Source organism: Elgaria multicarinata, chromosome 5, assembly GCF_023053635.1.
Source record: "Elgaria multicarinata webbii isolate HBS135686 ecotype San Diego chromosome 5, rElgMul1.1.pri, whole genome shotgun sequence".
Taxonomy (NCBI): Eukaryota; Metazoa; Chordata; class Lepidosauria; order Squamata; family Anguidae; genus Elgaria; species Elgaria multicarinata.
In genome coordinates this window covers 107978229-108004404 of record NC_086175.1, presented here as the reverse complement: position 1 = coordinate 108004404, position 26176 = coordinate 107978229, and the positions used below count along the sequence as shown (strand labels likewise).

The window sequence follows — 26176 nt, the reverse complement described above, 5'->3', positions numbered from 1 at the left end:
CTTCCCCAACTGACTCAGAATCAGTGTCACAGGCTATAGCTCCCCCTGGACTGGAGCAAGGTCTCAGAGATATGATCATATTACACCAGGCCCAATTCAAAGACCTAAATGGCTTGGGCCCAGGTTGTCTGAAGGATCATCTCCTCCCATATACACCTGCCCAGATCCTAAGTTCTTCTCCAGATGCCCTTCTCCAGGTCCTAGCAACAAATGAGGTGAGGAGGGTGGTATTAAGGAGAGTGACTTTTCAGTGATGGTATCCCAGATGTCAAAAGCTTTCCCCAGTGAGACTCACTTAGAGTCTACATTGTGGTCTTTTCATCACCAGGTGTACACCTTTTTGTTCTCCCAGGCTCTTCAGTTTTAAAAACTGTGTTAGTATCTTTTTAGATCTTTGCACTACTGCTGCCTTTTACTTTGGTTTTATTATCTTTTGAACATTTAAAGTTTTATATTATGTTTTATTGTGACTTTCTATATTATAGTTTGAAGTATTGTTTTGTGAATGACCCAGAGAACTTCAGCTATTGGACAGTAAAGAAATATGAGAAATAAAGGAGCAAAATATGCTCATTGGTCTTAATTAGCAGTATAATAAAAAAGTCATTCTGTACTTTCGCTGGAGTCTTGAAATAAATAAACCAATTCTGTAAACAGACCCCAACTGAAAAGTTGTAGCACATTCTTGTAGTAATTCATGCACATTCTTTTCAAGTATGTGATGATGCTTATCCAAGGAGTCATGCTCTTTTTCTCTTCAGTAATTTCAAAACTTTGTTGGTAGGAGAAAAAATAACAGTAGGACATTGTAAAGTCTGTATTAGGACATGAGAATGTGATCTTGACTCACTGTATGCTGCCACAAATACGTCTAACTATGAAAAAATATTCTTTGAGAAGCAAGGTCCAGGACCAATAAAGGGAGAGGTGACTTTTAAATTAATTTGATCTGCTGCAATGGTTAAATACTGCCACTGAGGAAGAGTGACCATATCATTATTAAATTAAACATGCATGGGGCTGAAAAGTGCTTTACAAAAATGCAACTTACTCCAGTCTTATATGTACTTTCAACATCAAGTCATATTAGTTTCAGTGGAACATATTTTCCAAGTAAACATACATAAGATCCTAAAGACTCATTCATAAGGAATCCCACTGAACTAAGTAGGAAACTACTTCCTAGTAAACATTAATAAAATTGGGGTGTTTAAAAAGTTAATTAAAATTACAGGAATGAGGTGCATGCCTCTTAATGAAGATTATTCAAAAACACTGTGGTAGAAGGTCAAATCCAACAAACATCACATTGGATGCATGGGTAAAGCAGCAGGATCAAAAAGGCATGAATTACAAGAACTCTTCATTTGTAGAATAGAGATTTGCCCTGATAAATGGGAAAAGAATATAAACCCTGTTGAATTAAATCTCCAGAGAAGGAATTTGAATGACAAGTTGTTAGAAATAGTAACACCACCAAAAACAAGTTGATGGGGAAGGAGGTGGCATTGAAAAACTAAATCCAGACAGGGACAACAAAGTAGTTAAAGTGGTTAATTTTTGTGAACCGCCCAGAGAGCTCCAGCTATTGGGCGGTATAGAAATGTAATAAATAAATAAATAAATATAAATAAAGAAGCAGGACTATTAGAAGACATACTTCTAAAGAGTTTACTCAAAAGCCCTGTTCACACATGTCTCTGCTTATGTATGTTGGGGGATCAGGACACTGCCCTGTCAACCTGATATTCATGCATTAGATACGATGTTAGCATTAGAGTTTAAGTTATGCTGTCAAAATGTATATGTTTAATGAGGGAGAACATTTTGTGGATCATCTAAACAAATCACACATAAACTGGAAGTATTGCATCTGCTTTTCATCCAAATCTTGGAAACTAATCATAGCTTGGACAGAACTGTGTAAAAACCCGCAAGCTAAAGCTTACGCAGAATCCCTTTATCCACTCTCTAGAACAGGGATGGGCAGAAGCTAGATCTCCAGATGTTTTAGACTTCAACTCCCAGAAGCTCTTGCTAGCATAGCCAATGGTCAGTAATGCTGGCAGTTAATCTACTTTTTGTCCCCCCCCCCCCTACTCTAGAAGGCCTCACTCCTGCCATGTGACGGTCAACAGATATGGGAATGGGCTAGGATTGGGTTGTTGCCAGTTACATGGGCTGGGCAGTGTCTCTGCCTAAAGTTTAGCTTAGTCAGGTCAGAAAGTTCCCCAACCGCTGACAAGATCAGCTTCCCTGAGCTGTACCTTGGGCTAATTCAGGAACTACATACTTCCATGGATCCTAAAAAAAACAAGGAACATAGGAAGTTCTTTTTGGAGCCTGCTTCAGGAGAACCTCTCTGGGAACTCTATATGTAACACTATAGGAGTAAATCTAGTAAGATATAAACAATTGATAATAATATCTCAGCTAGGTAAAATGACAGACTGGTACAGTTACTGAAGTATCAAGACCCTGAAAATCAGAATAGTTTTTAAATCTAAAATTGAAAATACAAATATTTTAATGTCGCAGAAAGTAACATAGCATAAATAAGAGACAGAACTGTAAGGCGGGAAGCGTCTTTGGCCTAAAGGTGTCCTTCTCTCTCTCAGCCTCACCTCACCACCTCCAATATGGGTATAATAACAATGATCTACTGAACAGATTACTCAAAAATGCATGTTAAACACTCTGAACACTCTAGAAGGCTGTGATCCTCTAGGTTGTGCCTTCACAAGAAGGAATACATGGAGGCTTCTATGTATTCAATGCTGTGCGGGGGTGAAAACAGCAGGGCAGGAGGAACACAGAGACAATATTCACCTGTCTGTCCTCTTTCATTGCATTTTTTGCCAGACAGGCTTTTTAGTCTGTCTAGCAAGGGCACATCAGAGGGGGAGAGAAGGAGGCTGGAAGAGGCTCAGGATAACTCATATCTTGGCCTCTTAGGTCTCTTCCCCACCCTACCCACCAAAACACCCCCTTTCCCCCTCTCCGAGGTCAATTTTCCAAACTTGGAATGCAGCTGAGGTGGTTCTTTCAATGCAGGCTGCAAGGGAGAGAGGGCAGATCTCCGACTTCCTCTTCTGATGTTGGAGTGCTGTCACTGGCATCAGAGAGGCAAATTCCACTCTCCTATGGCCCCTCAGAGAATGTCTATGATTGCTGCCTCCAGCTACAATGCTACACTCACTACTCTACAAACGATTTGTACTGAACTCAAAAGGTTTGCACTATCAAGTATTATCTAAATATTTTTATTTAAAGTTCTTTGTCTACTTGTGGCTGATCACCCCTCACCCCACCATGCTTCAAGAACTTTGACTGCAACAACAAAGACCAGCTACTTTACATTTCATAATAAACACAAGCTAAGATCATTCACAGAAAAGGCAAGCATTTTATCATGAATGTCTAAACTGAGCAAAAAGTATTCTATCAGCTGCAGCTTCTGCAGAATTCTTCATATCCATAAGTAGGGCCAAACAAGAGGCAACATTGGAATATCCATGTGTTTAATATCTATGTAGACTAGAGAAGAGCAGAAGTCCAATTTCACTGTAACAGTTTACTGTTTACCTTCCTGTAGTCTCAATTCTGGCATACTTTTCTAACAGCCATTTCTGCTGTCAGAGCTTTGTATGCAATGCCTCAGCTTTGCCTAAACAGCATCTCCTTTATGGTAGAACATAATATCATTTCAAGTTCCATGGGCGGTTTACAAAATTTAAACCCCTAAAATACAATATAATAACATAATATAAAACCAAAACATACCAAAATATTATAATTTTAAAGCAATCAACAGGAAATCCCAGGACCCATTAAAAGTCTTATTATATGATCTCAAATGCTTGGGAGTTGAGGAAAGTCCTTACCTGGTGCCAAAAAGATGTTGGCCCAGGCAAGTCTCACTGGAGAAGGTGTTCCATAATGGGGGGGGGGGCAGTCACCTCTCCCTTGTTGCCATCCTCTGTGCCTCCCTCTAAGAAGGCACTGATGGGTAGGCTAATACTGTAATATGTAGGTTTATACAATAATACCCTGTGATCCACCTCTAGGCCTCAGATTTCTCTCTAGAGAACAGGATGGCTTCCATTCCTGTTCTGTGTACATTCTATAAGTGCAGGTTTCTCTTGGAAATAGCCAATGGAGCCTTATGAACCTGATGCCAAGGGGCTATGAATCCACTCTGGGGGCTGATCTACACCAAGCAGGATATAACAGTTTTAAAACGGTATGAAAACTGTATATGTAATGTGCCCTGGACCTGAACAGTTGTCATAACCATTATAACCTCATCTGTCAGCTCCTCCTGCAAATTTCTCTGCGTTTCCTTCGGTCTCTGCGGATGAACTGTCTACAATACTGCGCTCTTCGAAGCCTTCCACTTGTTCTCGTGATCCGATTCCTTCTCGCGTCTTTATTAATCTTATTCCTGCTATCCTCCCTTCCTTGCTACATATTATTAATCTTTCTCTGTCCTCTGGTTCATTTCCTTCTGCTTTTAAACATGCTACAGTCTCTCCCATTCTCAAGAAACCTACTCTTGATAGGCTATCTCTGTCTAACTACCGACCTGTCTCTTTGTTGCCGTTTGTTTCAAAGATCCTGGAGCGTGCGGTCTACTCTCGCTGTCTTGACTTTCTTTCTAGTAACTCTGCTTTGGATCCATTTCAATCTGGATTCCGTCCTCTGCATTCCACCGAAACAGCCCTTACTAAGATCACCAATGATCTCCTTACTGCCAAGTCTAAAGGCCATTATTCCGTTCTTATTCTCCTTGATCTAACTGCAGCCTTTGACACGGTTGATCATGATCTTCTCTTAGATTCCCTTCATGACCTTGGATTTTGTGGCTCTGTCTATAACTGGTTTGCCTCCTATCTAGCGGGTCGCTCTTTCAGCGTGTTGACTAATGGCAGCTCGTCTTCCTCCTTTCCCCTTTCAGTAGGGGTTCCGCAAGGCTCGGTGCTTGGCCCGTTGTTGTTTTCCTTATACATGTTGCCCTTGGGCAAGCTTATTCAATCTCATGGTCTCCAATATCATCTGTACGCCGATGACACACAACTATATCTGTCATCTCCGGAACTTTCTCCTGATGTTCACGATCGTATCTCGGCATGTCTTTCAGATATCTCAGCTTGGCTGCTTCATCGTCGCTTGAAGCTTAACATGGCAAAGACTGAATTGCTTGTTTTTCCTCCTAAACCTTCTCCTCATCTCTCATTCTCTCTTACTGTCAATGATGTTACGCTTACTCCGGTCAAGGAAGCTCGTAGCCTTGGCTTTATCTTCGACTCCTCGCTCTCCTTTATTCCTCATATTGAGGCAGTAGCTAAATCTTGTCGATTTTTCCTGTATAATATTGCCAGGATTCGATCATTTTTGTCTGTCTCTTCTGCCAAGACGCTTGTTCATGCACTGGTTATTTCACGGTTGGACTACTGCAACCTTCTTCTCTCTGGCCTTCCTTCTTCTCACATCAGCCCGTTGGTTTCTGTTCACCACTCTGCCGCAAAGATCATCTTCTTAGCACGCCGCTCCGACCATGTTACTCCGCTTCTGAAATCTCTTCATTGGCTTCCAATTCACTTCAGAATCCAATATAAACTTCTCCTGTTAACCTTCAAAGCTTTTCACGGTCTAGCTCCTTCCTATCTCTCCTCTCTCATCTCACACTATTGCCCCGCTCGTGCTCTTCGCTCCTCTGATGCCATGTTTCTCGCCTGCCCAAGGGCCTCTACTTCCCTTGCTCGGCTTCGTCCATTTTCGTCTGCTGCCCCTTACGCCTGGAACGCTCTTCCAGAACATTTGAGAACTACAAGTTCAACCACAGCTTTTAAAGCTCAACTAAAAACTTTTCTTTTTCCTAAAGCTTTTAAAACTTGATGTTGTGCAGACTTCTACTGTTACTTTCTACTGTTAGTTTTTCCCTACCCTGTGCCTGCTTACCCTTCCCTGTACCTGTTGGCATTCTCTTCCCCTCCTTATTGTTTTACTATGATTTTATTAGATTGTAAGCCTATGCGGCAGAGTCTTGCTATTTACTGTTTTACTCTGTACAGCACCATGTACATTGATGGTGCTATATAAATAAATAATAATAATAATAATAATAAACCGTTATAAGCAGTACTGTAGATCCTCACTGGGACTCAGCACCAGTCAGACTTCTAAAGGAGCTATTCAAGGTACTGAACCTGTTTTGGAGATTGGGTTCAGCACCTTGCATAGCTCCTTTAGAGTTCTGACTGAAACCTACAGAATCATAGAATACTACAGTTGGAAGGGGTCTCTAAGGCTATCGAAACCAACCCCCTGCTCAATGCAGGATACCACCTTAAAGTATACCTGACAGATGGCTGTTCAGCTGCATCTTCAAGGCCTCTAGTGTGGGAGAGCTCATTACTTCCCTAGGTAATTGTTCCATTGGCATACTGATGTAATGGTCAGGAAGTTTTTCCTGACATCCAGCCAGAATCTGGCTTTCTGTAACTTGAAACCATTATTCTGTATCCTGCACTCTGGGATGATCGAGAAGAGATCCTGGTCCTCCGCTGTGTGTCAACTTTTCAAGTACTTGAAGAGTGCTATCATGTCTCCCCTCAATCTTCTCTTCTCAAGGCTAAACATGCCCAGTTCTTTCCCTCTCTCCTCACAGGGCTTTGTTTCAGGACTCCTGATTATCACCCTCGTTGCCCTCCTCTGAACCCCCTCCAGCTTGTCTGCATCTTTCTTGATTCGTGGTGCCAAGAACTGGACACAGTACTCAAGATGTGGCTTAACAAATGCTGAATAGAACTTCATGCAATTTGGAAGCTATTCTTCTATTAATGCAGTCCAAAATAGAATTTGCTTTTTTTGGAGCCACCTCACACTGTTGGCTCATATTCAGCTTGTGATCTACAACAATTCTAAGACCCTTCTCGTTGTAGTATTGCTGAGCCAAGTATCCCCCATCTTGTAATTATGCATTTGGTTTCTTTTTCCTAGGTGTAGAACTTGGCATTTATCCCTATTAAATGTCATTCTGTTGTTTTCAGCCCAGCGCTCCAGCCTATGAAGATCACTCTGAAATTTGTTTTGTCTTCCAGGGTACTACCTATCCCACTCAATTTTGTGTCATCTGCAAATTTGGTAAGCATTCCCTGCACCTCCTCATCCAAGTCATTAATAAAAACGTTGAAGACCACTGGACCTAAGGCTGAGCCTCTGGTACCCTGCTCATTACCTCACTCCAGTTTGAGAAGGTACCACTGATAAGCACCCAGAGTGGCTTCACAGTCCCACTGACGTCACAGCCACCAGCCTCCGCTGGAAATACCGTGGCATATAAAACCAGAAAACAAAGAACAATTTAGAGGCTTGGTAACTAAATTTACTCCGGAAAACTTAGCAGTACTCATTTTGTACTAGTTGCATAAGTGGAGAAGCAGTGAATAAACTTTCTCCATAAATACCATATGAAAGATCAAAACGAGGTTGCTTACCACTCCTTCTCTACCCCAGCAACAGTGGTTTAGGACTCTCTCCTAAAAGTGCTCTCTCACCAGAAGATGAGTCCCAGGAGCCTTTGTGTTGGAGCAATTTTGTGCCAATTCTTCAAAGCGCAAAGAGGGGCTGAATTCCAGAAAAGTACGAAGGAGCCTAATTATAATCTCTGCATAATAAGCAGAATTGTTCAACAGCCATGGAGTTACTGTTTGCAGTGTGTGAATTGAGCTATTCATTACTTGGAACCAACAGCACGACATAGACCTGAATGATATAGTCAGTCTATTTCTATGAACTTTGAAAAGAATCATAATTTTCTGACTCACCTAATATGAATTCTTTGACAGTTACCACCTTATTTACTTTTAAGAGTGCATGAGTAATCATTAATGAATCTCCACCGTTCTTCCACATGCAGTTTGAATAAATACTCCAGATCACGCATATTACATCTCGTTCAGGATGTGCAAACCCCTTCAACATAAAAATATAATGGAACGATACTGGAGAAAGGAAGGGCAAGAATCACTGGAAGATTTAAACACTGGAAAAATACAGATTTACATTTAATATTAGAGAAATTCTTTACAACACATGCCATAAAGAAATAGAGTTGGATCCAAGCACAGTCATATTTAGAGTAGACCCATTGAAATTAATGGAACATAAGTTAGAGGAAACTAATTTAAATACTAATTATTTAAGTGTGTCTACTTGAAGTATGACCATGTCTGGATCCAATTCATAATTGCTAAAGCAAAACGAGTTATTTAGAATGTTTAAAATGTAGTCCTATGGAAATGTTTAGCCTAGAATTTTATTTGAGTCCCTCTGTTTGTTGTTTAGTGCTAAATATTTAGTTTTAAAAAGGAAAATTATATTGAACATAACCTGTTAGCAGGATGTAAGGGTTGGGCAAACACAGGTGTACCACAGGGCATATCTGACAGTTCACAGGGCATAGAGGCAATTTTCTCTATTCCTTGATAGCTCTCTGCCAAGATAGCCTCTGCTGTACCTTTGCCCTACCCACAGCAGTTGCTATAACTGATAGAAACCTCTCATTCTATGGCTGCAAGTTCTTCTCACTCACATACTCTGATCATAAACTAGTCCAAGATGTTAAGAATGTGACAACTATCTATCTAACTTTAGAAGGCCTGCAAGTTTATTTTTTATTTTTTTATGATTTACAATACTTATATACCACTTGACATCCAAAGAATTTTGGGGACGTGAACAACAGATAGAATACAAGACTAAGAACACGATACTAAAATTTACTATTTTTAAAAGATCAGAGTTCTGATAGAACCTGAGTTTGGTAAAACTGTGGCTGGACACTCAAGGAAAGCTTCCTGAAACAACGACGTTTTCAGGAGGCACCGGAAGCAACACAGCATTGGCACCTGCCTGACCTCCAAAGGTAGGGAATTCCATAGGAAGGGGGGCACCACTCTGAAGGCTCTCTTTTAGTTTGTCTTTCTTTTCTTGAGGTCTCTGTGTGGGGCCTGTCTTTCCCCAGTTAGTGCAAGTCATGGTGCTGAGGCAGTCCACTGTGCAGCTCCTCAGGAATTAGTTTTCACTCATGTCAATAATAACAAAGAATGTTGATGTGAGAGAAGCATGTTGCCTGGAGAGCAGGGCTGAGAGGTGACTGCATGTTGAGCAGGTTAACTCCCTACCACATTAACCGTGCCTACAGGCTATTATACAGAAGGAGCTACTTCATCTATGGGGGAGAGCTCAGCAAATAAGATATTGCTTCTAACAGGAAGGCTATGGGATTCCCTGAGCTGCTCCAGCCACTGTTGACTCATCTGAATGTTTGAGAAGCAAAGAGTTATTCAAAAGACCGTCATGGTTTATACAAATATATTCCCACTTTTGCTCACTGGCTTAGTGGGTAAATAAGCCCAGCAGGGTTGGGAGGACACATCATACTGGAAGAGCTCTCCTACAGATAGGATTGGTCCTACCATTACATGAAATGAGTGGCCATATCAGGCAGTAGATGCTGAGGTGTGGGTGGGGTGGTAGAGCAGCAGCAGCAAGGTGTTGGAAGACAAAGGTGTGTGTGCCGTATAGCTTGCCCTGTGTCCCAGCCTATCTTGTCACCAGTGTTGAAATAATATTCAGCTGCCAGCCCATTCAGATTCTGTACATCTTTACCTTGGGCACCAAAATATCTTGGGCCAGAAGGCAAGGAAATCTATCTACCTATATTTGTTCTTCATCTTCTCCTTCAGACCAGGAGAAGTGAAGGATTGTTCCGTCCTGCTAAAACAGGGTGGCTTAAAGGGGTTACCCCAAATCAGCCCCTCACACTTAGCCCCTCACACTTAGACAGAGCATAAGGGTCACTGAGCATAAGGGTCACTGAGGAAAACCATTTCTTTCCGGAGATTATTTCTTTCAGGGTATAACTCTTGTGGAGATACAGGCCTGCTTAGGTCACAAACTCTTTTCCTTAAATCTACAAGCTCCAAGGCCTAGAACAGCCAAGTTATCTAGCTTGTGTTTAATTCTGATGTATTAGGAAAGGCTTGAAAAAATTGTTGACTTAACTTGGGCAGGTTTGTTATTTTCAAAATATGAGAACCTTGAATTAAAAAAAACACCACTTAGTAGTTTGCTGAACTAAGGCCACAGCAAACAATCTGGGCCTTCCATTTTACGTCAAGAACCTCATGATATTATACTCATTTTAAAAGACTTGCTATAGTGTGTTAAGTTTTTTTAAAAATATTGTGGGGAGGGAAATCAGTTTTAATGCAATTGGCCTGAGGCTCTGGAATGACCTCCTGACTGAGGCCAAAGACTATGTGTCTCTTCCCAACGACATTCCGGAGGGGTTACAAAACTCAGTTGTTCCCCGTGATCTTCGGCATTCAAGATCAGTATGTAGTTTTTCTTGGAAGGCTGTTGAATGCTTTGCAGAGGGTTTTTAATCATCATCATCATCATCATCTGTTATTGATTCCTGTATTTCTGCTTTTTATGTGATTTTTAAATTTTTGCTTTATTTTTATGCAAATATTGCTTTTTAAGTATAAGCTGCTTTAGGTTTGGGAAAGTGTGATATACAAATGTCTAAAATAAACGAATGTTTGAAAGAGCCAACATAACAGCACTTCCAAAGAGGGATTAAGCAAAATGTAAGTGGCACGCAGGCCTTGTGGTTGAAGTTCAACCTTTCTTAATGTTCAGTATTATTGACATTGGCTTTAATCCTAAGAGAAGTTACCTTAAGGAGCTTTACTGAAGGACAGTTTCCCACCCACCCCTACACAGCAGCCACCTTGCAGTCCCCAAAAGCCTCTCTAGAAGACGGAGGGAGTTTCCTGAGCAATGTGGAATTGCACCTGGGGATACTAATAGGGGAGAAGGGAATGGGTCAAAATCAGGTTTGCATTCTATGATAAATTAACTTAAGGAAAGTTTCCTATCCACCGCCTTCTCTCCAGGATACAAAGAAAGTTCTGGTAATTTTTTATTCAAGCAGGCCTTTGGCATATAAGCATGTCTGTTGAGGTTGGATGCTGTTTTTATTCTGTGTTTTTAATTGTGTTTTAATGCATTTGTTTTATTAAGTTTTAATCAAGTTTTACTTATGATTGTAAGCCTCCTTGAGTGCTATTTTTCTTGGTAAAAAGGTGGGTACAAATTGAATCAATAAATACATAAACAGATAGGGTGACCATATGAAAAGGAGGACAGGGCTCCTGTATCTTTAACAGTAATGTAGAAAAGGGAATTGCAACAGGTATCAATTGAAGTGGGTGAAATTCCCTCTTTATCACAACAGTTAAAGCTACACTAGCTACAGTAGAGTGGCCAGATACAAAAGAGGACAGGGCTTCTGCAGCTTTAACTTTGTTGATGAAGAGAGAATTTCACCCTCTTCAATTGACACCTTCTGAAATTCCCTTTTCAACATTACAGTTAAAGATACAGGAGCCCTGTCCTCCTTTTCATATGGTCACCCTACATAAACAGATGAAAATATGCAAGTGGACTCTGTTTACATGTTTAAAATATGTAAAAACAGACCGACTCTTTTTAATATACAGACTGTCACATCACGATGTGTTATTACAGTTTTTATTATTATTACTAATCAAAGTTATTCTGGCACTCTCCAAACAAATGTCACGTTTTCCACAACACGTTACAGTTTTACAAACTCAAACACATTGCAGGTAATTGCAGTCTGGCATCCTGGGAACAACTGCCACATGGTCACATTTCAATGGTTCATGTTGACAGCTGTCTCTACACAGCAAGCTGTTCAGGTGCAGTGCCTCATCATGTCAATCGGGATTTTCTCTGCACTGTCATGACGCCCCCACAACACATACACAGTTTGTAGCACCATAGAGAATACTACCTGTCCTGAGTGGTCAGTCACATGGCTTGCCACACTGGAGAGAGCAGTTATGGCAGAGGGAAAGGGCCATTTAAAGTGGTCTCCACTAGAGAGTAGTTTCGCCCACACATCTCAGTTCTCCAAGTGCAGTGATGTCAGTAATGGCTTAGAGTGTGCTTAGGGTCACAGGCCTATATACACAACTTCAAAATACATCAAATTCCTAATAATGTTTTCCAGATTGAGAAAATTTGCATATATCTAATTGGTTTGGACAATATATTATTGCTTCAGACTTTTAGGAAATTTGCCATAGAATACAAATATTTATGTATGGTATTTATGTCCTATCTTTCTATGCCAAATGGCATTTTCAAATATAAAAACAAGCTATAACACATTCCAAGAACAACAGCAAGAAATCCCCAATGGCAGTAGTACAACATAATAAAACGCACTGGGAATAGCCAATAAAAGTATGTCAACTAGGGATCCTAATTCAAAATGGTGGCTGAAATATAGTCTTTAGAGACCACTTAAAAGTGGACAAAGACTAAATATTGCTTGGAAGGCTGTTCCATAATTTAGACACTGCAACCGAAAGGCCCCCTTACTTGACCCTATCAGTTGCACAATGGCTGATGAGAAAAGGGCTCAGAAACTGAGCAAAGATTTTCAGCAGCTTCAAATCCTTATATTCTCCCTCGCTAACACAATAAGAACTGCATTATATATTTGATTTCCGAATTCTTTGAAAACGTGATGGGTCTTTGAAGGAGAAGAATAAAGCCCAACTTTTTCAGCATTTCAATTTGGATGTACAAAAACACAGTGCTCTCAAACTAATTATAGGCAGATGCTTAAAAAGGATTCTAAGGCCTCATTACATGATTTTATGTAGGCCTCAGATAGATACACTCTTGAAGTTTTTGAAATTGTTTTTTCCTATAAGATCACCTGGAAATGTATGCTTACATTAAACAGCACTGAATTCTGTGCATACTTTGTTTTTTTAAATAAACCCAATGGGAAAATGTTGCCCTTTTTCTTTCAATCAAGATTGTACACAAGGTATATGGCATGACTTAATATCCTTCCTGAAATCAGAGCCACAGCTAGGACCAGTATCCTCCAAACATCACCGGTTCCTGAAACCATGTTGCAAACAAAAGAGCTTGCCTGATTGCCAAGGAAATAATCTCATTCATCAAAAGCTTGTTGAAATATGTATTGTTCCTTTATAAATGTGATACGATTTCCATCAACATATCCTTTACCCAGCGTTCAACAGCAACAAAGGAGAGATCATCATTTAGACATACAACCCTATGCTTGTGTATCTGGACAAAATTTCCAGTGAACTCCATACAGCACGTATAACCAATTACAGTGGTCATCTAGAAAAGCATAAATTCCTCATGATTGGCAACTGATATTGCCAGTCAGTTGATTTACTGTATGCAATACAGGTGCTATGAGCGCATTGAAATGAGCCAGAAATACCCGTTAAGGACATTGTATATAGGAAAGCAGCAAACAAGTAGGAAATGCATAGCACAGGCTACTCTCTATTGATTTACCATTTAACTATTGACAGATTCAAAACTGTTTGTTACTCTTTTATGTGTTTCATTTTTCCGTGTGGGGTTTTTAAAATCCACTTTGATTAAAAGTACACCCACCCACCCACCCACGAAACTATATGTTTGGAGAGTGATCATTTCTCCCCCATGTTTTATAGAAAAAGAGGAAGAAGCTGATATGCCTAAAGAGATTGCAGGCATAGGCCTATAAACTTCCAGAAAATGGCATATCTGACATAATCTATTTTGTGAGCCCTTTGGGGACACGGAGTCATCTATTTTGTTACCTGCTCTAAATTATTGAAAGTGGAGGTGGGGAAGGAGGGAGTCTATGAATGGATTTTTTTTTAAAAAAAAAGTCAGCAGTTACTTTGTGTGCACATGGGAGACATCCTGTCATACTTGCTTTTCCTCCAGTACTTACAGCACAAGAGCTCCTTCATAGTATATAAAAACAGTCCAGTTTGGAGTACGCCGTTCAGATTTAGATGTAGCAGAATGGTAAATGGAGCAATGTAAATTAAGCAGCCTAAGAAGATGAATGAAGCCAGTATGGAATGTTAAAGTTTATGATTAAGTGGCTGTGGAGCTAAGTACTTTTTTCCACACATTACGCTGCTCTGCATTTGCATGTGGATGGATAACTAAACTGAATGCCGAATACTGACATTCAAGGTATTTTTTAAAGTGTCAGGCATAACACCAGGCAAACAGCACAATCTGAAATCCCGTTCAAATATTTTTAAGGCCAAGAAAATGGACCTGAAGGCATTCTTTTGGCAAGGAGTTGGTTAAGCGCCTAAAGCAGCCGGTGACTCACCTTGTTGAATTTTAGTCAGGAGCTGATGGCGTGCTAGAATCCTACTTATCCTGTATGGAGCGCGTCTTGCCGTTTGATCAAATCGCAAGTACATCTCTTGGCCTTCTGCTGACATGGTATTCACACAGTAGCAGCCCGAAGTTGAAGCGCTGGACACCTGCCTAAACATCTCTGCCCCTTTAAAAATTGTCACCACAGTCTCCTGGGTGGCAATTCCTGAATCTAATCAAAGCTCTGAGAGAAAAGAGGCAAGAAGCCTAAAGGAGCTGAAAAGAGCAAGCACTTTTTAAAAAGAGGGAGGGAGGGAGAGGGAGAGAGAGAGAGAGAGAGGTGTGCCAAAAGCTACAATTCAAGATTCCAAGTCCCCTCACGTGATCGGAAAAGACCAATCAGTCAAAGTAAAGAATGAAAGTACACAGCGTGCCTAGCAGAGGAAAGTGAAGGCTATTCAAGCATTTGCAGCCGTACATAACACTGAAAGCAAATACAAATGACATGCCTCGGAGCTGACTAAGCATTGGTGTGCTGTGATAGGAGAGTCTGAAGGGGGGGAGAGAGAGAGAGAGAGAGAGATTTCATGCTACAACATCTTAAGTGAGAAGAATCGCTTAGGTACAGGATCCTCTCTTCTCTCTTTGGAGAATACAAGCATTTCCTCCAAATAATACTGAAGCTTTTTTTAAAAAAAACTTCAGAATACAGAGAGCCAAAACTGTATTTTAGAAAATACTATCTAAAGCAGAACAAATGATCCTTTTTAGCAACATTAATAGCAGTGGAAGTAAAATTGAAATTGAATAATTCCTTAAAGCGTTATTAAAAAAGGGATGGATTATTATGAATTCTCCTGGCAAAGGATGATGATGATGACGATGATGATGATGATTTGCAATCACTCATTGTGATGATCCATGTGTGACTTGATCTTGCAGGAAAGTCTTATGTGCATTTAGTACCTAATCACCATGAAAATTGAATCTTTTTAAAAATGATTTTTACTGGATGATGATCACCCCCAAAACCAAAATACAAATCAACCAACAACGTGAAAAGGGTTGCACAAATCCACTCTGTTTAATAATAGTTTTAAATTTGTATATGATTATAAATATATATATATATATATATATATATATATATATCAGAAATAGCATAGATAGCATGCAGTATATTGCATACTCTATATATTTTTAGATATTCTTGTATCTAGAGAACCTACTGTATATATCTGTATACAAAAAGTTATCAGGCACCTATAATTTTAAATATTCCAATAATGAGCGTTCACATTGCCAGTTTTGGTTTTGTCTCCTGTCCTATTGTCTAAGTTATTATCTGCTCATTTCACACTGTCAAAGCTATCATCCACTCAATTTTTACAAAATATCTTTACCATATGCTACATAGGTCTCCAATGTGACATTTTCAATTTTATAGCAAGCCAAAATAGTTTACAAAAGGATCCATCTTTTGTAATATATGAAAAATCTGACACAGAGAAAAAGAGTAAGTAAAGCTTCATCGGCAATATAATGAAAAAGCTATACCCAAACCTATATTTATTCAACATCACATCATTACATGTCAGATGGATGTAAAGAAGACTTTTTCTGTGGTGGCACCCAAATTTTGGAACCCACTACCTTGGCATATTCACCAAGAGCCATGGTTATTATCTTTAGGTAGCAGACAAAGCAAGACCTGTTTTCTCATGCCTTAATGATATGTCAGATCCTTTTAATTGTTTTGATTGTTTTTATCTGTTGGCTTGCTGATCTTACCTCTAGAGATTTACTATTTTCATACTATGCTTTTATTGTATTTTTAACCCTGTAAACTGTGTTGAGACTGTTCATCGTGAAAGGGCAGGATGAAAATTCTATATATAAGATAGATAGATAGATAGATAGGATAGAAACATGACTACTGCAGGAGCAAATTTATAATTTAAGAACTGCAACTATTATTTATTTATTTATTTATTTATTTATTGCATTTCTATACCGCCCAATAGCCAAAACTCTCTGGGCAGTTCAAAAAAATTAAAACCATTCAAAGTATAAAACAACAGTATAAAACCAAGATATAAAATACAAGCCTTAATTTGCTTGTATATACCCTTGTCATTTGCTAGTCAATACAGATGAAATTACTAATATACAGCTCTCAAAGGATCAAATTTGAATTTAGAAATCACATACTTCTGCCCCCCCCCCTCCAAATATCAATACACAATTGCTGCACATGTTTCAATCTGCGGTTCTGTTTTGGTGAATTTCAGTAAAACTGAAATGAACCCAAGTCGATCAAACGATCAATCATCCAGGCTCATAGGAGAAATTGCTATTCCACAGTATATGCCTTCCTAATAGCCCAATCAACATTACCTACATTCCCAGGGTTCCAATTTGTAGCTACCACAGTTATCACTAGAAGAGTTACAAGTACAACATCATGCCTTGCACCTCTGGAGCTAATTCAAATCCATTTCTAGTGGGTAAACTTCCACATTCTTCCATCCTTGTTACTATCCAAAGCCAACAAAGCCTTGTCTTGCATTTTGCAGCTTCAGGATTAAAGAATGTTGTGATCTGAACCTGGAACGAACTTCTGTGTCATAGCAGAGGCAACCTGATACCTTTAGGCTTAATACTATGAGCTGCTATCTCCAGAGAGCATTATTTTATATACACTGGTTGATATAATAGTGATCATTTTGGCTTATTGCCTGTCGTATGTGCAAGCTTATTTTGTAAAAGTCAAAATAGTTATGCAGGACCTGGAGGATGATTAGAGTTTTCAGTGTGGCTTGCTTCATGCCTGCAGAGCTGTTTGTTAGATTTTTCCCAGAAAAAGTTGGAAAAAGACACATAAAGACTATCATACTGTTTACACTGAACTCACTTAAGATATACATTTATCACAGAGCTGCAGAGGACTTACACTAATATAGAGAAACAGGCTGGCCAGAGATTTCCAAATCATGGGGTGGAATGCTTAGACGTGCCATTGAAGGGGGTGCAGCAGGTGCAGCTTCACTCCCCCCCGCTTCATACTACTAAAATAATTTGAGGGGAACACCTGCAAAGGTCTTATATGGGCTAAACAATCATGGAGAGCTATTAAGGCAATGAATGTCATACTACTAAATTACAAGAAATCTGAGTGAATTAAATTTGAAATGTGTGAATTTAATACCTGTGAAGCCAAAATCATGCTGTCATCGTTTTTACATAATGCATATGTGCATTTGTCATAGCTAGCAGTATCCCAGAAGGGCATTCCCTCCTGTGTGATAGACAACAGGGAATGCCTCTCTAGGCTCTGTTAAGATGACACTTGCCATCTGCACTTTTTATGAGTAGTTGCATTTTAAAAAAATCTACCACTTGATTAATTGGGGGAATTGTTTTAATCATTTATAAGTGTTCAAATAAATTAAATGGCATATGACACAGAGGTGTCCCTAGGCAAGAAACCTGCAAAATATCAGAGAGATAGGTTCAGGGGCTAGGGAATTATGATGAATGAAAAACAGTTTAAGTCTCCTTTGTTTTCTGCTTAATTGGCACCAAAGTCAAAGACACTGCAATAGGACAGGGATGGATGATGGCTGTGGAGTATACAGTGGCAGAAGCAGAAGGATTTGAACATCTAGCCATTTCCAAGCAAGCATCCAAATGCTATACCTCCCCAGGTCTCACTGACTCCACCAACCCTCTGTTAATGTTCCTGCTCCTGGGACAGAGAACTAGCAAATAACACTGAAACCTGAATTAGTACTGTGATATATTACTTCAACATCCCTTCCCCAAAGCACTGGGGTTGGAGAGCCTTGGTAAATGCCTTCCCTGTGAATAGAAGCTAGAGCTGCCAGTCACAAAATTATACCCACGCCTCTCCATGCCACTTCTGCCTCCTCTGGTGTTTTTCTTATAAGGAGAACTTGGGGAGATATGTATCAGTTGCTGACACTCTACATAGAATCAGAATGAGAAGCATTTTCTGGTTATATCCAGATATTCATGAAATATCTTTGATCCGTCACATGCACACGAAGCAAGAAAAGCACAGTGTACAGTACCTAAAACCCCACTTTCACGGGTCACAAAGTACTTGAAACTCCCATACTTCAGGGTTGGGTGGGCAGAGTAGAACTGAACATCATCAATCCTGTAGGTGCTAAGCAAATGAGAGAAGCTTCTTCCCAGCCCTATCCACACACCTTGATGGGAAAAACAGGCTACATAATCTGAACGGGTAAAGCAGCTAATGCTCTATTGTGAGTGCCCAATACAGCGCTACTGCGATTTTCTGAATGGGAAAAACAGGCTACATAATGTGAATGGGGAAAGCAGTAACTGCGCTATTGTGAATGCTTGTGAATGGGAAGTAGTGCTAAATGGGAAGGAGCCTGTGTCCAAAAATGCCCTATTGAAAATGGGGATTATGGGGGAAGGGTTGGCCCCACTCTTTGACCAGGTCACTGCCAGGTCACAGCAATAGGCATGCCCAAGATTTAATGCAGGGAGAAGAGGCACACAGCAACAGAAGGAAAATGACTTCCCGGAAGTGTGCCTTTTCCAGAGGAAAGCTGTGGGGTTGCTGCAGATTGGCTACAGTGTCATCTGTTGCAAATGACCCTGATGTGCTGATGCTTTCCACTAAATCAGCCGTGTGGATGAGGTCCCTTTTGTCCCTCCAAATCCCAAATCTTCAAGTGTGTTCAGATTTAGTTCTGAGCTTTTCTTCTATCCCAAATCTTCAAGTGTGTTCAGATTCAGTTCTGAGCTTTTCTTCTATTCATACATCTCCTGAACCGGTTGACATAAACTCAGTTTGATTCAGAGTTTGGGATTTGGCCTAATCTTAAACAAACACCTAATTCATAGTTATGCCGAGGCTTCTGCTAGAAAACCTATCATGATTCGAGTCCAAATACACACTGAAACAAAGACATAAAGAGCAGCAATCCAAAATGTTAGAATTTTTTTTTATAAAGTTACTTGATTCCCTGCTAGAGGACTATGACCAGTTCATACACTTACCCAAGCAGCAGATGTCTTCATGTGATGGAGAAACAGATCTATAACTCTCCCCTCCACCGTGTACTAAAGAAACGATCCACACAAAAGCTTGTGTGTGCAAAAGTCTGATTCACATTAGTTTCCCCATCACTATCATGTTTGAGAAGGAAGAATTATGATGTTTAGGATCATCACAGGTAATGGTACGTGTGTAGTGGAGGGAATTTATTTATTTATTTATTGCATTTTTATACTGCCTGCTAGCCGAAGCTGTCTGGGCGGTTCGCAAAAATTAAAACCATTCAAAGTATAAAACAAACAGTATAAAAGCATGATATAAAATACAATATAAAAACACAACCAGGATAAAATCAGCAGCAGTGCAGAAATACAAATTTAAAATGGCAAAGTTAAAATTAATTAGAATCATAGAATAGTAGAGTTGGAAGGGGCCTATAAGGCCATCGAGTCCAACCGCCTGCTCAATGCAGAAGTCCACCTTAAAGCATACCTGACAGATGGTTGTCCAGTTAAGAGGCGCGCAACTGTACCTTCACCACACCGAAATTGCCACTGCTTAAATGTGTCAGAAGGAAGCCTCCAATCACGGAGGGTTCTGAGTAGACTTTGCCCTGTGAAGTTACCGCCGGCAAGGTGGGAGGAGTAACGGAGGCCATTTTGGCCTCTCCGTTCTTTTACGAAGTTTTCCTCTATGCAGTCCTTTGAACCCATCTAGAGAAGGCACACTACCAGGGGCTGGGGAGGCGCTGTAGAGGCCATGGGATTTCTCGTATCCCAGCATCCCCCCTCCCCCTGGAGCGCTCCCCAAGGCTGTGTTTGTGACCTTGGGAAGCAGTCAATATGGTTTTGCAGCAGCCAAGAAGGGGTGGGTGGGGAGAGGGAGATATCAGAACTCAAGAGTCACCTACAAGAGATCAAGGTCATAGCAATGTCTATGGTTTTGTGAGGTGGTGCTCTGAGCAATCCTATGTTCCCTGGGACACTCTCCCAGGAACCGTAGGATTGCTTTCTAACAGTGTGATCCTATACATGTCTACTCAAAAGTCCCGCTGAGTTCAATAGGGCTTTACTTCCAGGTAAGTGAGCACAGGATTGCAGCCCAAATTCATATTCACGTGGAAGTGGGCTATGACCACCTTCCTTCAAATGCACCAGTGACATCAAAATATTCTACACCCTGTACTATTCTGTCTCTTGTTATAAAAGTAGCAGGATCGAGCAATTGCTATATATTAATTTTAAACTATTTAAACTATATGAACACAGAGAGAAATAGTAACTGTTTGATGTGTAGCATTCCTTGCAACTACCACCTCATTACAGTTTTTCTTTAATTTACTGGAATCTACCAAGTTCTACAAATCACCTTGGGCCAGAGATACATTGCATGAAAGATGTTACATTAGTTTAAGTTGTCATGATTATATTACAAAGTTAATTAATGCCCCAGAGCATATTCAATATTGATAGTTTTATGTGGTTGGACTTTGGCTTTTGCATTGCTTTTCTAAAAACACTGATGGGATCAAAGGCTTCATTGAAACTTTAAAATTACTTCTCATCTATTTAATGTACAAATTTAAGAAGATTTCAAAGTCCAGTGGTAGGTAGCAGACCCCTGTTCAGTTCCTGACTCTGGTACTTTTTTTTTGCATCGAAGTTTCTCCTTATGATTTCATTTTACCTTGCGTAAAGTGCAACAGCTCTTCTTAAGAAGCCACAACAAATTCCTATGATGGAAAGTGACAACTAAAGTATAAGGCTTGTTCCCATATGGGAAATACAATAAATTACAACCAGCAGTGTTACAGCATATTGGTATAATAAAACTCTGTTTTTATTCTATTTTATTTTGTCCACCTCTCCGAAATTCTGAATGGGGAGCGGTATACAAATATTGTAAATAAATAAACAAATAAATAAATTCCTACTCTACATTTAGGCTAGAGCTAAAAGAAAAAAGTAGGATGTTCAAAGCAACACCACAGATGATCCTGATGTTGGTTTTTTATGTGGAAGCTGTTTTTGAAAATAATTTATGGAACTTGCACAGTCGTTCCCTTAATACTACTTCTCTTCTGTTTTGTTAGGCTCACTCGTTGTACCTTTTTACAAAGCAAGCCAAGATATAATTGCATTTCAGGGCTCTGCATTTCTGATGGCTAGGATTAAAGGAATTGTTTTACTTCTGTTAGGGTGCAATCGTATTGGGGTGCTCATCAGCCTCCAAACTCAGAGGCTGTCAAGCATCCTACGTAGAGCAAGAGGAGTACAGGGGTGCATTTTTACTAGACAGTCTGTTTTGCGTGTCTAGCTGGAGCTCTACGGAACGGGAGGGGGGGAAGGAGGCTGGGGAGGCTGGAAGATTCTTCCTACCCCAGCCTCCCCAGTCCTCTCTGCCCACAGAACCACCCCCTTTCTTTCCCTCGGAGGTCATCTTTGTGACCTTGAAGAGGCAGCCAGGACGGTTCTCTCCATGCCAGCTGCAAGGAGGAGGGGACAGGGAGCTCAGACTCTTGGGTCCGAGGTCGGACCGCTGTCTTTGACCTTGGATCTAGGGATCCAAACTATCTTATGTCTCCCCAGACGCTCTCTAGAAGCCATAGGATTGCTCTCCCCATTTGTAAATAGGACATTAGGATGACTGACAGGCAAAGGGTCAGAGCAAGGAGCCCCAGAATTCAGTGTTGGGCCAAGATGCTTAGCAGTTTCCTTCTTGGTTATTATCCTTTAGCATTTCTGCTGTAACATTTCCCAAGTTCACATCTGCAATTAGGAGATCTAAAATTGTATTTTATTTTTTTAAATTGCTCTATATGTATGTGTGAGGGATGAGGGGGGAATACAGTAGAATCGGAGTTTCCCAGGTTGCTTGCAAGAGCCCGTAAGGTGATGCTTTGGGGTTGTTTCTGTCATGCCCTCACAATATTTCATAGATGAAAATAAGCACATGCCAGATAAGGTCTTATAGCAAAGATTACTATACAAGCCCCACCAGCCCCGTTACATGACATTGAAGGCTGTCAGCTGTATTAATTTATTCTGCAATATTAAGGTGGCCACTTATGCAATGCCAAAAAGGAGGGAAAGCATGACAAAACAAAAGTGGACAAAAGAGGACACACATTTGCATAACATCTGCATCTGCTAATTTATAAATAATAACAATAAGTTCAATAGAAAAACAGCGCATCTCACCATAGTGGGGAAGACTGTGAATAGGGGACCGAGTCATCTAGTCAAGGCTCTTGCTCTCCTGGCTTCTTACGGTTCTTTTATCTTTCAACTGGTCTTGAACTGGACAGTCCTTCAAACAGAGGACTGTCCTCTATAAAGTAGAGCATGTGGCCACCCATGCAATACCCAGTCCAGTAATGTTTTAAAAGACAAGAAGGTATTTGTTTTTCGGTTTAAAGATATGCCAGACAAAAGCAATAGTCTACTACCTGCTATCAACAGTTCAAGATGAGCCTCAAGAGCGACCAAATGGCAGGCTGTGCACTTCCTGCCATGCATGCTCATGTGCTCATGCACAAGCATATCTTTGGGAGCACATTAGGAGCCAAAAGGTATCCAATTCCCTCCGCTCAGCTGTTTAAGTTCAAGAGACCTAGGACATACTTACCCAACCTGGCATCCTCCAGATGTGTTGTTAAACAATGTCTTACTGAGAAGCTATTTGCGAAACACGTGAAAATATACCGTATACCTGTTTAACTTTGAAGATATCCATTTAACTTTGGAATCCGTACCCATTTGACTTTGAAATCTGTTTGATGTTTCGTTAACACTGAAGATATGTAATTAACCTTTTAATCTGTTTAATGTTTCATATTTCATATATATTTTACTTAGCTATTTCAGCTTTGTAATAAAAATTGTATTACTTTTTCTCACTGTCATAGTGATGATATATATGAAAACAGTAATTTAAGAATTGATACATATGAATAAGAATTGAATACCCCTAATTCATATTAGTAGTTGTGTGCCTTGACACTATTTGTTTAATTTGACTTTGACAACTACTGCCTTCACTAATGATTTGAGAGCTGTAGGCAAACACATTGGAGAACACCAGGTTGGGCAAGGTGGCCATATGCAGCGAGTTGACCTCTGGAGAATGGCAATTGGAACAAACAAAATGTTAACAAGGCACTCCTCGCAGACAAAAATAGTGACTTATCAAGGACAGGTTCCAGAAAATAGGCACTGTCCTTGGTAAATGGAGCATAGGCACTGCATAGATGGCTGGCATCACCATGCTATAAGTCTCTTGAGAAAACACCAGCAGGAGATTTACAGAAAGAAGAAACCTAATTCTGAATGCTGCTTACAATTTTTTTCCCCTTACACAAGGATATTCTTTCTTTCTTGATGCTCCAGGACTCTATTTTTTATGGTGGGAAATACTTTATAAAGGATTTCAATCCGATGGAGAGGCAGAAAGAAACGGCACAATAAAGTTCTTAAAACACAGCAGAACTTTGAAAGCCAGAGAAATCCTGATGTGCTTTAGAGGCAAGACAGCTGCTCTGTGTAAACTGCCTTGATGGGGAGCTTGTAAAAATAGTAAGGGAAATTTTTTTTTACAGACGAAAGTAAAGCTCAAAGACACCCCACACACAATCCTCAGTTTGGCAGAGCAGCCTTCTAAATGATGCATCCACTCACTCTCCCCTCTATTTCGAATATCAGGGATTATCTGCCTGCATTTTAAGATCTGCAGCTTTAGAGGATAATGATGCTATAAAATATTTCTCTTGATATTAAAAGCATTAATGACCTGATCAAGTCACATTTAATATTTTTTTAAAGGCAGATTTACCCTGAGATGTCAGGTTGGATAGGGGACTGTGGTTCATAAGTGCAGCCAGAAGGAAGAATGGCTCTCTTGTCACAGGATTAACAAGCAAGCAACCTGATTTTTATTCCACAATCCATAAACCTAGTACTTATATGTAATAAAAAGCTATACATAATATAACATTTAAAGTGTAAAACACTGACCTTATAATGAGGCCATATAGTTAAATTAAAAGGCAATCATATGCATGTTTATTCAGGATTGAACTAAATAATCAGTGGGGCTTGCTACCTGGGAAACATATATAGAATTGCAGCTCTGCAGTGCAACCTTGTACATGTCTACTCAGAAGTAAGCTCCATTAAGTGTGAGTATAGGACTGCAACCTTAATTCATTTTAAATATGTATATCTTCCTGTCCTGTCCTTTGAGATCCACAAAGTGGCTAAAAACAATATCAAACAGATATAATCATTGCAACCTGTTAGGTATGACACAGAGGAATTACGTGAATGTCTGAGCTAACTTCTCTTTCAAACCTCTATTGTTCATAGATTTAACCGGGAGGGAATCTACAGGTCGTTGTGAGGGCGCTTACATGCGCCCCCAGTGTGCCCCCACAATGACTGTGTAGACCGAGAAAGAAGAGACGGAGGAAGAGGCGGAGGAGGCGGCAGCTGGGGAACCGGCCGCATCCTTGCCGCCGCCTCCCCGCCGGCCTCCTGCTGCCGGGCTAAGAGCCACCCAGGTCGGAGAGCTCGGCGGAAGTGGAAGCCGAGCTCGCCGACCCGAGTGGCTCTTACCCCGGCAGCAGGAGGCCGTCGCCGCCACCGCCGCCGCCTCCCCGGCAGCAGGAGGCCGGCGGGGAGGCGGCGGCGGCGGCGGCAAGGACGCGGCCGGTTCCCCAGCCGCCGCCTCCTCCTCCTCTTCCTCCGTCTCTTCTTTCTCGGTCTACACAGTCGTTGTGGGGGCGCACTGGGGGCGCATGTAAGCACCCTCACAACGACGTGTAGATTCCCTCCTGGTGACAATTACTTCAGCTATCTGGAGCTTTTTCTGTTCAGTAGCCATTTTATGCATTTTATTAAGGTTTCTTATTTATTTATATTTATTTACTGTATTTTTATCCTACCCTTCAGCCAAAAATATCTCCCAGAGCTGGTTACAAAGATTAATTATGAGACAGTCCTGCTTTTCAGGCTTACAGTCTTGAAGTCGTGACACACAAGGAAAGGGGATTGGGAGGGAGGAGAGGGTGTGTGAAAAGCACAACTCAGGAACCAGTTCTTTGCTTCAAATCTATCACTGAGTGGAGTCTTTCCTTAAAAGCCATTGTATTCTCTCTTGATCTGGTGAATCTCAGGTACACTCATCAAAGTTTGGGAAACAGGCTAGTCAGATGGAGCGAGAAGCAGTTACTCGTCTCAGTTGTATGGGACCACACTAGTGGTCCCTTGCAATTATGTTCTGCCTGGGAGGCAGGGAGGCATCTCCTTCAAAGATGTATTTATAATAAATCTGATGCCATCAGCCAATTCCACACTGAACAAGCCACCACTGATCTAGGAAGGACCAAGGATCAATGTGGGTGTCTGCCTTGCTCCAAAGTTCCTGTTCATATCTACAGACCACAATAACTGCAAAGCACCTTGGATAACTCCTTTAGAGTTTTGACTAAAACTCAGAGTGGATTCACTGCTCCACTGACATGGGACTCACCAGCTTCCACTGCTGATTGTACAGATTCTGTATCCAAAGTAGCATCTTAGTCCAACTTAAAGCAAGAAAGCTTGTCAGCTTAGTGTCTTGTAAACATGTTACAATTAAAAACCAAGCAGTAATTCTTTCAACCAGAGGGGTCAAATTTAATAAATTTGTAAACTTACACTATGTTCCTCTTTCTGTAATGTTGTCAACTGTGATGATTTTGTTCAGAAACTTTCTTGTATTTATTCTGTATGAGGAAGTACTCAAGCCATTTCTAGACATTCTGCAGTGACATGGTAATTGGATTGTCTGTGGTAGAGCAATCAGGGGAACTGAAGA

At 40.5% G+C, this 26176-nt stretch overlaps 1 protein-coding gene across 2 annotated transcripts in view; it reads right to left on the bottom strand.

The window, feature by feature from the left end:
• The window catches only part of STARD13 (StAR related lipid transfer domain containing 13), a 161847-nt gene that overhangs the window by 113448 nt on the left and 22223 nt on the right, over nucleotides 1-26176 (bottom strand). Inside the window, exon 1 of one of the 2 annotated variants that reach the window (XM_063126968.1) lies at nucleotides 14276-14547. The exons of the other annotated variant lie outside the window; for it this stretch is intronic. Coding sequence (XP_062983038.1) covers nucleotides 14276-14444 — 169 coding nt within the window. The 5' untranslated portion in view covers nucleotides 14445-14547. Of the gene's footprint in view, nucleotides 1-14275; nucleotides 14548-26176 lie in introns of those variants that run through there. 2 annotated transcript variants of the gene reach the window in all.